Here is a 14,108-nt window from a genome sequence, read left to right as displayed (position 1 = left end):
AGCAACTACCAAATACAAGACCAAATGCATTTTCTTCTATACTTGTCTCTTTAAATGAGATCTTCCAATCATTTTGTTTTGAAACCCTTTTAGAGAATAAACTACTTTGTTAAATGTATTCCCCTAGAGAGTTGTACAGAAAAATAGCACAGCAGTTAATTTAGCTACAATTGCTTTTTTACCGGCAATGTTAAAATTGTATAGCTGTTATGACTCACCTAAAGCAGAATCACAGATTAGCTGCTGTGGATGTGCAGGGGCACAGCTGCATGCCTCTACCAGCTCCTGAATTCTGAGGGTGAAAAGAAGCACTGAAGACAACAAGGTGCTGTGCACAGGATTCATGCTGCCTTCAACACGGCTAACTGGCCAACTAAAAGAAAATAGTCTCTTACTGTTGATCTTATATCTAAACTTTCTAATCTCTGTGCAGTTCAATTTCAACAGACTTAAATGGTTTAGAAAAGCCCTCTAATGCTCAGTCTGACTATTCGCTTATGTTAACAGACTTCTAATTTCCCTGACATAGGACCCTCTTATTTATGGCCCTGATACTTACAAGTAACCCCGCCTTCCTTTAAGGAAAAAGCACATCATTGGTGAAAATGATGTGACAGGTTTATTGTTCCAAAAGCAAGTTTACTTTACTGGATTGCATCATAAGGTTGTTATTATGAGTCAGTGTGACTATTAATAATCAGAAGCTTTTTAAAAACATCAGTTTCTGCACTGATTTTATGATCTTTTACCGATTAGAGATTAATCTTGTGAATTTCGTGCCAGTTTTAATTTAAAAAATAAATGGTTCCTTCACCTTCCCTATCATGACCAAAGCAAACAATGTATCTAAAAGCAATGCTAACATCCTTTTTTAAAGCCAGATTTCATTTGCATTCCCTGATATTTCCCCTGTCCCTCTCTACATTTTCTTGAAATGACTTGACTGTTTGCAGGCTGCACAGAACTTCATTCATGAAGAGGAAATGTTTCAATGCCTTGTTTGTGAACCCTGAACAATTGGTAACTACAAGTAATACTGGATAAAAATCCAGGCTGCAATAAAAGCCATTTTGCTACTTCATCATATATTTAATTTGAAATAATGATTTACAAAAATTCCAGTGATATATGTTCAAAGTGAAGCTTTTATTTATTAGTATTTTGCAGTCCCCATGTTATGGGATCTATTCAAATGAAGTGCCATTTCCACATGCGCTGGCTAGGAAGTCTGTGAGCTTCTGTGACTCAACATGCACAGAGCATAGCTAGTCCTGATTCAAGAATCCAAAAGCTAATACTCTTCCCCATCTGCAGATCTCTTCCTCCTATAACCACCTTCACATAGCTTGTACACATGAATCTGCCCAAATATGAAAGGTGTCTCATAGATAGCAAGATAAGGTCTGAGCAGGGAGGACTGTGGTGTATGCCCATTTGAGAAAGGCTTACATATAGGCTGACATTAGGTATGTCTACCCTGTAATGTAAGCCCAGGGTTAGTAGAACTCGAGTTAGCAGACACATTTGTAAGTCCAGATTGTTGAACACTGGGTTCCAGCCTAGGACTCTAGCATCTATATTGCATTAGATGTTGTACTAACACAGAACAAAAATACTGTCTCTGCCCCAAAGAGCTTACAATCTAGGGGCTTGTCCGTATGACAAGTTACTGCGGGGCAAGCCAGAATGCGCACTCTGGGACTTTCACTGTGCTATAGCAATGTCCACATGGAACATTACGCCACGGCTAGCTGGTGCACTGTAGACTCGCACCTTAGCTTGTTCCATAGACAAGCCTTAAGTATAAGACAAGAGACAACACATGGATACGGATACAAAGATGGGGGAGTACAAGGAAACAGTATTGGTCAGTATGATGGGCAGTGGCATCAGCAAACCACGAGCCCAATCATTGTCATTTTTTTGGTAGGCATCAGAGAAAAGGAGCGTTTTGAAGGATGACAATGCATTAGTTTTGCAGATGTTACTCTGAACTCTCTTTCTGTTTGGCGGTTCTTTATTGCACCCAAGTTTGAGATCAAATTTTCATATCAAGCTGTCCCATGCATACACAAACTACAATCTTTATTCACAGCCCCATGTGTGCCAGTAGTCTTCTGGATACTAGGCATGGGGAAATCAACTGCAGTTCCTCAAATCGCTATGCCCCCTACTCACTTCTATCATACCTTTCCTGCTTCACATTATGTTGCTTTGCTTCTCATGCACTTACAGCCCTGACGGCCACCTCTTTCTCAGGATTAGCTGGACTGTCTCAGTGTCCCTCCACCTCTTCTGCAATCTGAGACCAAAAAAAAATTTAGTAGTGCACATCCCAGGCAAGAATTTTTTTAAAAAGCCTTCGATTTAACTTCTGTCAGAAACAAAGGCTATGGATTAAGCTATGGCAAGGTATTTTAATGGCCTTTATGCTCAATAGTTTAGATCTATCGATTATGAAATCTAACTCAGGATAATAGGGACTGAAAGTGGCAATGTGATGTCTGTTTGGTGGCCTGGAAGAAATGATTGGATGATGATTGACCAGTTTCTACAGGACAAGTACCCTATATCACATAACTCCTGTCGCAAATAGCACTAATAGGCCATAGTGGTGACCATCTTAGCAAAGCCCAAAGACTGAATGGGTCTGGGGGATGAAATATCTTATTTAGAGATAGACTGTCCCTATGATGGCTACTTAAGGCACATTGGTGTGATATTTTGGAGAAGCTGACCCTCCCACTTGCCCATGCTCTACCTGTCTTGTAAACTTTGGTGTCCAATGCTGTCAGCACAATTACTTTTTACACGCACTATATTCAAAAATGAAAATAATTTATAAAAATGGTTAATAATAAACTATTTACTATTTTCCAGTCATTGGTTATGGGTTGGGAGTTAGATGCACACATTAGATTATGGGCTGGTCTACAGTGGGAGCTTATATTGGCTACATCTTTCAGGGGTGTGAAAAATCCACATCCTCGAGTGAGACATCTATGCCAACCTAACCCCCAGTATAGACAGTGCTAGCTCAATAGGAGAATTCTTCTGTCAACCTAGATACTGCCCCTCGGGGAGGTGGATTAACTAAAGCAACAGGAGAGCCCTTCTCATTGCTATAGTAAGTGTCTACACTGAAGCGCAACAGTGGGGCAGCTGCAGCAGTGTTTTAAGTGTAGACATACCAAGAGTAGAGCCAACTACAGAAATGTAAACATGACAAAAGTAAATTTTATGTTTTATCAAATCTTGAGCTATATTCTACAGAAGTATGGTAGTTGTGTAAGCACAGTAAAACACATTTCTTTTTGTTATAATCTGCATTAATACTCTGTGAAGCCACTCCAGGCTCCAATCCAATTAGACTTTTAAGAAAGTCTTTCAAAGCCATCTGCACACAGGTGAAACATTTAAAGTGTGGTTATGGTTAGAAAAGTTTATTGACTATAAATGACGGATATTACTTAGCAAATGTGCTTCTTCTGCATTCTGAGTTATATCTATCTACTTTACTGACAAAAATAAGTGTCTATTTTTTACTCCTGGTAGGAGAGGGAATAGGGCTGTGTGAAGGTGAGCTGGATTCTTTTCTGTCTCACACATCACCAAGTTAATTAACAACTAAGTTCCAATTGCAGAATCTTTTTTAGTAGTAATAATGTGCAGCTTCAGTCCCAGATCCTAGGGTGAGTTTGCAGTGTGGGCAGTTTGAAGTGGACTACAGAGTTCACATCCAGATCTGAACTTCCCCAAAGTTGTAGGATGTTGGGATCCAGGGGTTTGGATTTATAAACTAAACAAATCTGATGGAGAGTCACTGAGATAAAAAAGCCTTTCAAAGCCAATAAATATTTTTATACCTTTACCTTTCAGAGTATGGACCTGATCCTGCAAATAGATATGCATACATTTTCAAGATTGGGTCTTATATCTGCATGTTTAGTTAATCATGTATGTGGATCCACTGATACTTGATCAACTGTCAATAGAACCTTTATACCTTTGTTGTGATTCCTAAACTTTCTGAACAAGTTGTTTTAGTCACAAAATAAGCTGCAACCTTTATAATTTTTTCTGCTAATAATAGGATAACATCTGTGAGAGGCCTGTATGTGCCTGACACACAGCTAGTCTGGCACATCCCCATTTTGAGAAATATTGTCATTGCGTGATCACTGTTAGAATATTTGAAAGTCAACATAAGACAACATGGTAATCCATTTTAATGCACTGTACATGGGGTAATTAAAGTTAGTGAAAGGTGTGGCTGCCCACTGGTTGGTTAAGCAGTGTTTCATACCGAGAGTCTACCATACCCATGCCCTGGGATCTTCACTGGCAGCCTGTGAGCATACAGGTGGAGTTCAAGGTTTTCTTTTTAACCAGCCCCACTGCTTTTGGTGTTGTGGTACAATAGTCCCTTCTAGAGACATCTGACAACATGCTGGATGTCCCAAGATCTTGGACACAAGTACTATAGGCATGCCATATACTAGGCTCTGCAGGCTCTTACTCTCCATAGATCACCACAAACATTGATATTGCAAATAAATAACTGAGGATTATTTGACTAGGTCTGCCAGAAGTTGGTCTCAAGTTGCATTGGGGGAGGTTTAGGTTGGATGTTAGGAAAAACTTTTTCACTAGGAGGGTGGTGAAGCACTGGAATGGGTTACCTAGGGAGGTGGTAGAATCTCCTTCCTTAGAGGTTTTTAAGGTCCGGCTTGACAAAGCCCTGGCTGGGATGATTTAGTTGGGGATTGGTCCTGCTTTGAGCAGGGGGTTGGACTAGATGACCTCCTGAGGCAGGGCCGGCTCCAGGGTTTTGGCTGCCCCAAGCAGCCAAAAAAAAAACAAAAAAGCCGCGATCGTGATCTGCGGCGGCAATTCGGCGGGAGGTCCTTCGCTCCAAGTGGGAGTGAGGGACCATGCGCCAAATTGCCGCCAAATAGCTGGACATGCCGTCCCCCCTCCAGAGTGGCCACCCCAAGCACCTGCTTGCCAGGCTAGTGCCTGGAGCCGGCCCTGTCCTGAGGTCCCTTCCAACCCTGATATTCTAAGATTCTATGATTCTAAGTTAAGCAGTGCAAATATTCTAGACACAATAACTTTGAACAGTTACAGCGAACAATTACATTATTTTCCAATATAAATCCCTAAATGGTTTGGGGCCTAGTTACTTGAGACTAGATCTACATGAATAATTGATTGGGTTACAAGCAGTTCAAAAAAATTTTTTAATTGTTTTGGGTTGACCCAAAATGAAATTTTCTTGAAATTTTGGTGAACCAAAAAAAAAATCACTTTGGGTCAAATAAAATGTTTTGTCAATCCCAAAGTAAACTTTTTTTTCTGATTACAAGCTTTTTTACATTTTTGAATTTGAAAAATTGCAAAACCCAAAATCATTTCAAATCAAAAAATCAAAATGTTTCAAATTGAAAATGTCAAAACAGAAGCTTCTAGGTTTTTTGTATCAAAGGGGTAGCCATGTTAGTCTGGATCTGTAAAAAGCAACAAAGAGTCCTGTGGCACCTTATAGACTAATAGACGTATTGGAGCATAAGCTTTCGTGGGTGAATTCCCACTTCGTCAGACGCATGCGAAAGCTTATGCTTATTCACCCACGAAAGCTTATGCTCCAATACATCTGTTAGTCTATAAGGTGCCACAGGACTCTTTGTTAGGTTTTTTTTGGAATTTTATGACGTTTTTCACCGCCAACCGAAACAATTTGGCGAATTCTTCCCCTCCTCCCCACCTCCCACACACAAAAGTAGTTTTGGTCAAAAATTTTCACCCAGCTCTACTTGAGAGAGAGCCTGTCTCCCTGGGCCATACTGCTGCAGTGGAAGCCTACAACTGTGCACAAGCTATAGTTTCCTCACTTTAAAAGAGAAGGGGAAGCACTAATGGCATTCTCTGTGAGGAGTCCTTAGTTTACAAGTCTCTCTTCTCTTGGTCGTCCAGAGGCTGGATTATGTTAAGTAATGGCACTGCAAAGCCTACCATTTTTTGCACACAGTTGAGTAAGAATAGTCTTCTCTCCTGTTTTTTCTTCAGCCTACAGAGGTAGGCTTGACTAAAATGTAACAGCCTCGGACAGTGAGAATGGTAATAATTGCAAATAGCTGCCATATTATTATTCTTTCTTTTATTTGTATTATACTAGCACCACAGAGCCCTAATCTGGGATCAAGTTCCCATTTTAGGAAAAAAATAATTTAAGAGTTCAATAGGAGTTGCATTTGAGGCAAAGAGAAAGTGATCTGTTCCAGGAAATACTTTGTAAATAAAATATATTAAGCTTTGACTTTTTTCAATAATAATAATAATAATTAATAATATTGTCATGTCCTCCTATAGCATATTTTATAGCATTAGCAAAGGTTTGTGAATGACAGTTTCAGGTGTTCTTAAGGGGTCATCAAAGAAACAAAGATAATATAGTTATGGCCTGATTATCAAAAGGGTTGAGCACCTTTAGTTCTTGTTCAAGTCAATAGGCGTTTTGGGTGCTCAACACCTCAGATAATCAGGACATATCAACATATGTGCAGAAATGGTGACAAGGAAACTTATGCTGCTCATGGTTATAATGTATGCTGTTTAATGTATTTTCATCACATAATGAGCAGTAAGTTTATATGGGGAGAGCTTCAGAAGCACCAAAGTTCAGAGTCCATCATATGTTACAATCCAAAATCTGATTTTAGAAAATCAAAATCTTTATTGTCCAAATCTTTATAGTTCCTTGCCCAATTCTTAAACGAAAAAAAATCTTACATCCTAAGTAAGTGTACAAAAGTGTGCCAGCATTTTATAAACGAATGAAGACTTAAGCAAAGCAAACATTACTGCTTTTCACAATTCATATGAATCAATTAAAAAGCACAGCCTTTCTCTCTGCTCTATATATTATCATGTTGACTTTTCTTTGGTTTGATGGGTGAGCTATGATATCACTTCAAATGAGGTCATAATGCTAATGTAGCATGAAAACTAGCCGCATTAGATATTATCCACTCCTAGGACATATTCTACTGCAGCTAACACATTATAAAAGAAAGGCAGCAATCCCTTCGTATTTCATAGAACATAGTCATTGACGCCTTTAACTCAGTCATTGACATGATCAGATTAAATCTGACTTGGTACATATTAATTCCTATCTGATTAGTTCGGACCAGTGGCAAGCAACTCATTTCTGTAATCCAATAGAATGTAAAATTACAGTGGAATGATGGGGGAAACTCACTGCTCTTAATATGTACAGTAAAAGGAGAGGTCAGAAGGAAGGAGAATTGGATAAGGTCAAGTTTAGTACCTATTTCACATCTGGTATATCCTCAATAGGGACGATATTCTTGCCCTTTCAGAGGGCGGGGCTCTGTTTAATCTGGGTTTTGCAGTTCTGTCATGAGCCTTATTTACACCATTCAAATTCTAGCATCTATTGGCAGGTAGAAAATAGTAACATAAGCTGTCAGAAAAAATGAGTCCAATTTATAGTGGCATTCAGAGACCCTAATCAGGATCAGGACCCCATTGTACTAAGTGTTGTGCATGCACAAAGGGACATGGGGTGAAATCCTAGCTCCACTGAATTCAATGCCAAAACTCCCATTGACTTCCTTGAGTCAGGATTGCATGCACAGCCTCTAACCTGAAGATATTACAGCAGACTAGTTTACAGAATATCTAGACATAAAAAATTCCAATGTTTTTACCCTCACCAGCCACAGTCCACTCTATACTTGCTGTTAGTCCCTCCCTATGGAGCCCCAACCAGCATTTAAATTGTGCAGTGGGTCTTGTGCTTGCCCCATACACCATAAATTTCACCCATTATCTATTTGCTAAATCCAGCCTTATACAATGGTAGGTAACACGTGCGTGTCAGTTACCAGGCTAACTGCACCAGAGGTAGATTTACCATGAAACAATGACAGGGGGGCCACCAAAATTCAGGACAAATCTCATCTGACAACCTGCCCCTGAGTCCCAGTCAGCGGCGCAGCTGGGCTCAGGGAGGCAGGTTGCCTTCATTCCATGGCCCCACGCCGTTCCCAGAAGCGGCTGGCTGCTGGCATATCTCTGTGTGCCCCTGGAATGAGGGATGCACCTCCATGCACTGCCCCCACCCCAGGCAGCTCAGGGAGACCCGTTGCCTCCCTTCCCCCAAGGGGTGCCTGCATGCATTGCTCCTGCCCCAAGCGCCGACTCCGCAGCTCCCATTGGCCAGGAACTGTGGCCAATGGGAGCTGTGGGGGCGGCGCTTCTGGGCAGTGGCACACAGAGACCCCCTGCCCCCCCGCCTAAGTGCCACTGCCTGAGGGGTGTGCCGCTCGCTTTAAGAGCTGCACTGCCCCCTGGCCCCTCCTGCACCTCAATCCCCTGCCCCAGCTCGCACCCTGCACCCAAACTTCCTCCCAGAGCCCAACCCCCGCACCGCCTCCACACCTCAACCCCCTGCCCCAGCTCAGAGCTGCACCCAGCATCCAAACTCCCTCCCAGAGCCCAACCCCCACATCCCCTCCTGCACCCCAACTCCCTGCCCCAATCAAGGTACTTCACTTTATTTTCATTTATTTCCTATTAGTTATAATATAGGAGGAGGATGAAGAAAAAAAGAATGAAAAACAGGGGGAGATAAGAGAGAATGTTCTTTTTCTTGGCTGGGTCCCGAGGGGGGCCCTAAAAATTAAGCTGCGCACAGGGCCCCACTAACTCTAAATCTACCACTGAACTGCACTGTGGTCCCCAGTCTGGGTACATCTGCAATTATAAACCCACAGGATTAGGTATTGAAATCCAGTCCAGTGTATACAATTTATTTGCTTTGCAGCCATTTTAAGAATTTTAATTTACTCCTCCTGCTCGTCAGGCGTAATGGCGACTTAAACATGCTTAAAAATAGCTTCAAAGTTGAGACCATGGGTTTGACAGATATGGCAACTTCCTGCAATATCTTTGGGAGCTCTTACTGTATTAAATTTATGTATCATTTTAATTTCATGGGGTGACCAAAGCTGCTTCATGAACTAAGAGGTGATTAGGCAAATTCGCTCAGGTGGTAACATCGTCAGAGAAATATCACAACGTGGAGAGGCTCACATATACTAGTTCAAAATGGATTCTCCAGAGACCAGCACACAAAGAAAAGGCTTTTAGATAACTAGCCTGAGTTTAAGCTGATTCAGGGCCTTTTTCTGATCCAGCAAAGCAACAGGATCTTCTGTCCAATGAGAGGGGTTGGAAGGACTTAGGCCTACTGAGGCCCCATAAGACTGATGGGTGACCTCTGTTAAGCTTTGAACATGTGTATAGGAACTTTTTAAAAAATGTTTTCTCTGTAATGCTTTCACATTAAGAATAAATGTGCTTGCTTATAAAGAGATGTGTGGTAACGTGTGACTGCTGACAATTACAGCTGTTCACAGTCTTTGGAAAGAAAGGAAAGCTCAGATGCTGGCCTGTCTAGGCAATCTGGCTTGTGTAGGTAAGGAGGAACTATGCAGCCTGGAAAACCCCTGGTCAGGAGGGAAAGAGATGCAGGTCTCCACCCAAGAGAGGTGATGGCTGAAGAGCTGGGAGCCTAGAGTGGGGGCCCTCCAGAGAGCCGAGGGGAGGAATACAGGTGCAGTTGGCCTGAACAGTGAATTATTCCATCATGGACACAGAAATGTTTGAGGAGTCCTAAAAAAAAAAAAAAGTGGTATTCCCCACAGGAGGCTGTTCAGTGCCTTGTGAGTTATACTGGCATAGGACTCTTGCCAGCTCCTTTAATTTTGCTGTTTTAGTGGGTCATAACAGAGCAATATGCTGAGTTGCCCTTACTGGTAGCTGAATATTGTTCTCACATATCCCTCATCTACACTTTTACAGGACTGACCCCTATGTTTTTATCTTGCAGTGGTGTGTTTACTAAACCCAAATAAGCTAGGGAAAGTACATCTTCTGTCTAGTTGTTTGTTGATTTAGAACTCTGCTTGCCTTTTTCTGGGAAAGAGGAAAATGAACAAAAAGCCACCTTGATTATTTAATTTTTTTAATTTCCTTTTTCCAAAGTAAGCAGGGCAAAATTAGATTTAGGCTGATGCATGCTCCACAAACAATTTGTATGGAACCAGACTGGCTGAATGAACTTTCAGTGGGCATTATTGGAAAGACAAATATTTAACATTGAACGTAGTGAGTCATGTTTATAAAACATCTTTACTTTTTGTGTTGCTATTTTTTTCTCCCTCTGATTTCCTATTGTGGCCTCTGATTCAGTTATGAGGACCTTAAAGCTGCAGACAATTCCTTAAGCCCTTGCTAGTTCCACTTTCAAAACTGCCTGATCTGTGGCCTTCTTGCAGGAGAGTGTCAAAGCAGAGGGTCTTTATCTAACCTGACATCTGGCTGTAATTGTCTTAAATTATATTTTACCTTTAGAGATTCATTAAAATTAAAATTTGCTGAAAAGAAAATCCTTTTTTTATGTAACTCCTAAGCATTCTTTCAAAATTACAGAAAGAACATAAGAATTTTTAGAGCACTTCCATTTGTGGATCTTAAAGTGCTGTACAAATGAGCTTGACTGAAATCAATAGAATTCCAATGGTGAAAACCTGGCATTATACAGTAGTGAATCAGATCCATAAATTTCAAGACTTCACTGAGAGAGAGGGATAAATATTGTTCCCTATTTTACAGATGGGAAAAGAGAGACAGTTGCTCAGCTACAACAGTAACAGACTCAGTATGGAAACCTGGAAAGAGAGGTTAAGGCCAACATTGTCAGATCCCCTAAAGAATGCTTAGGAGTTACATAATAAAGGATTTTCTTTTTAGCTCATTTAATTTTAAGTGGCCTGATATTTCAAAGGTCCTGAGCACCTACTGCTGCAGTTAAAGTTTGGACGTTTTTCCCTTAGAGAGTGGTCACAAAGCAAGTCAAAGACAGAGCTAGGAATGGTACCCAGATCTGCTATCATTCTTGAAATTTAACCACAAAATTGTCCTGCCAAGAACTATAAGCTGGGCCTCCTGGTTAATGTTGTAGGACAGCAGAAGGCTAAGTGATATGATAATGAATAGTTGGATTCCCATTATCTCTTTTACCAGAAAAGTAGAAATCATAACATATTACCGGTTTTCATATCTCAATGGATACTGTGTTTTTTAGCGAGGAGAGGCCTCATGCTTGCTGACTTAGAGAAAAGCACCTTCAAACAGTTTTGCTAGGTCAGATTACTTGAGAATAAGTCTCAGGACATGACCCTTAGACCCATGCAGGCACATCAGTAATTATTACAAAACTACTTGTGTTGAATGCACCAATTACTCATTGCAAAGTTTTGTAGTTACCATGGATTGCCCGATTGCAAAATGGGGAGCGCTGAAGGAAAATGGGAGCTAGAATAGAAATCTCCCACGAGTCCCTCCTGGGGCTCTTTTGCCCTACATGACAGGGTCGAGCCAAATGGCTACAGGAGTTCTGGGAAGTGGGCGGGCTTGCTGCTAAAGGACCCACCTCCAGCCTTTGGGGAGGATCTACAAGGCCCAGGAACTCAAGTAGTTACGGGGAACAATGGAAAAATTAATAAGGGCAGGTGTGAGGGTCAAAGGGCCAAAAATAAGGAACCGGAATGGGACACCGAGCAGAGAACCCTGGACAGCGCCCACTGCTCCTCAAAGGTGTCAAGGGAGCCAGCGGATGCCACCCAGATGCGTGAACAGAAGGGGGATCAGAAATAGGCCCCACAGTCGCTGGAAACCCCCTCAGCCAACCTCCTCTCCCTGAGCTTATAGATGGCCACTTTGGCCAGCACTAGGAGGAGTTTAACAAGGAGGTCCCGCGACTTTGTGGGGCCACTGGAAGGCAGGTATATTAGCCCCAGGATAAGCAGGTCTCTTTTCCCTTGGTAACTGAACAGAGGTTACTCTAGGTTAATTAGGACACCTGGGACCAATCAAGGGCCTGCCAGAACCTGTTAAAAGCCTCCCCTCCAGCCAGATAGGGGTGCGCAATAGGAGTTGTGGGAGGAAAGTTTGCTACTGGAGATCTGGGCAGTGCAGACGCTGACAAGCACCAGGAGGGAAAACCCCCACAAGTACAGAGGCGAAGGGCAGGGGAAATCCTACCCAACAGGGTGAACAGCCCTTCCGGATAGGGTGACCAGATGTCCTGTTTTTATAGGGACAGTCCCTATTTTTGGGTCTTTTTCTTATATAGGGCCCTAATACCCGCCAACCTCTGTCCCGATTTTTCACACTTGCTGTCTGGTCACCCTACTTCCAGGCCCCAGAGGTCTGAGGGAAGAGATCTCGCCGGAGAGGAGAAACTGAAGTGGGTGCCTGGTTTGTTGCCACCATGCCAGGAGGGACTACCAGAGACTAAGAGGCTCCCCTTCCTCTCCCCTGTCATGGGGCCGGGAGGAACCCTGCTCAGGCAAGGTATGGGGTGTGGAGAAATTCTGAGGTAGAGAGGAATACCCTGGCCCACCGCTAAGTGGAAGCGCGGAACCCACCGAGGCAGAGAAGGAACTCTGTCACACCTTGTAAAACTAATATATTGATTTAAACAACAAGGAGTCCGGTGGCACCTTAAAGACTAGCAGATTTATTTGGGCATAAGCTTTCGTGGGTAAAAAAACACTTCTTCAGATGCATGGAATTTACAGATGCAGGCATTATATACTGACACATGAAGAGAAGGGAGTTACCTCACAAGTGGAGAACCAGTGTTGACAGGACCAATTCGATCAGGGTGGATGTAATCCACTCCCAATAACTGATGAGGAGGTGTCAATTCCAGGAGAGGCAAAGCTGCTTTTGTAATGAGCCAGCCACTCCCAGCCCCTATTCAAGCCAAATGAATGGTGTTAAATTTGCAAATGAATTTTAGTTCTGCAGTTTCTCTTTGAAGTCTGTTTCTGAAGGTTTTTTTTGTTCAATTAGGGCTACTTTTAAATCTGTTATAGAATGTCCAGGGAGATTGAAGTGTTCTCCTATTGGCTTTTATATATTACCATTCCTGATGTCCTATTTGTGTCCATTTATTCTTTTACATAGAGACTGTCTGGTTTGGCCAATGTTCATGGCAGAGGGGCATTGCTGGCACATATAATATTAGTAGATATACAGGTGAATGAGCCCCTGATGGTGTGGCTGATGTGGTTGGGTCCTCTGATGGTGTCATTAGAGTAGATATGAGGACAGAGTAGGCAACAAGGTTTGCTACAGGGATTGGTTCCTGGGTTAGTGTTTCTGTAGTGTGGTGTGTAGTTGCTGGTGAGTATTTGCTTCAGGTTGGGGGGCTGTCTGTAAGCAAGGACTGGTCTGCCTCCCAAGGTCTGTGAGAGTGAGAGATTGTTTTCCAGGATAGGTTGTAGATCGCTGATGATGTGCTGGAGAGGTTTTAGCTGGGGGCTGTACGTGATGGCCAGTGGCATTCTGTTATTTTCCTTGTTTGACCTGTCCTGTCGTAGGTGGCTTCTGGGTATCCATCTCGTTCTGTCAATCTGTTTCCTCACTTCCCCAGGTGGGTGTTGTAGTTTTAAGAATGCTTGATAAAGATCTTTTAGGTGTTTGTCTCTGTCTGAGGGATTGGAGCAAATTCGGTTGTATCTTAGGGCTTGGCTGTAGACAATGGATCGTGTGATGCGTCCTGGATGGAAGCTGGAGGCATGTAGGTAAGTATAGTGGTCAGTACGTTTCCGGTATAGGGTGGTGGTTATGTGACCATCACTTATTTGTACTGTAGTGTCCAGGAAGTGGATCTCTTGTGTGGACTGGTCCAGGCTGAGGTTGATGATAGGGTGGAAATTGTTGAAACACAGGTGGAATTCTTCAAGGGCCTCCTTCCCATGGGTCCATATGATGAAGATGTCATCACTGTAGTGCAAGTAGAGGAGGGGTACTAGGGGACGAGAGATGAGGAAGCGTTGTTCTAAGTCAGCCATAAAAATGTTGGCATACTGTGGGGCCATGCGGGTACCCATAGCAGTGCCACTGATTTGAAGGTATAAGTTGTCCCCAAATCTGAAATGGTTGTGGGTGAGGACAAAGTCACAAAGCTCAGCCACCAGGTGTGCCGTGGTCTCCTCAGGGAG

At 42.6% G+C, this 14,108-nt stretch overlaps 2 protein-coding genes across 5 annotated transcripts in view; one reads left to right on the top strand and one right to left on the bottom strand.

Annotated features, from left to right (window-relative positions):
- Positions 1–14,108, top strand: part of SYN2 (synapsin II) — a 468,511-nt gene that overhangs the window by 369,120 nt on the left and 85,283 nt on the right. The gene's annotated exons all lie outside the window — the stretch shown is intronic.
- Positions 1–14,108, bottom strand: part of TIMP4 (TIMP metallopeptidase inhibitor 4) — an 83,287-nt gene that overhangs the window by 47,565 nt on the left and 21,614 nt on the right. Inside the window, exon 1 of one of the 2 annotated variants that reach the window (XM_005309067.5) lies at positions 219–935. The exons of the other annotated variant lie outside the window; for it this stretch is intronic. Within the exon in view, the coding sequence (XP_005309124.1) occupies positions 219–345 (127 nt within the window). The 5' untranslated portion in view covers positions 346–935. Of the gene's footprint in view, positions 1–218; positions 936–14,108 lie in introns of those variants that run through there. 2 annotated transcript variants of the gene reach the window in all.

Source organism: Chrysemys picta, chromosome 7, assembly GCF_011386835.1.
Source record: "Chrysemys picta bellii isolate R12L10 chromosome 7, ASM1138683v2, whole genome shotgun sequence".
NCBI lineage: Eukaryota > Metazoa > Chordata > Testudines > Emydidae > Chrysemys > Chrysemys picta.
This window is presented reverse-complemented; position numbering and strand designations above follow the sequence as displayed.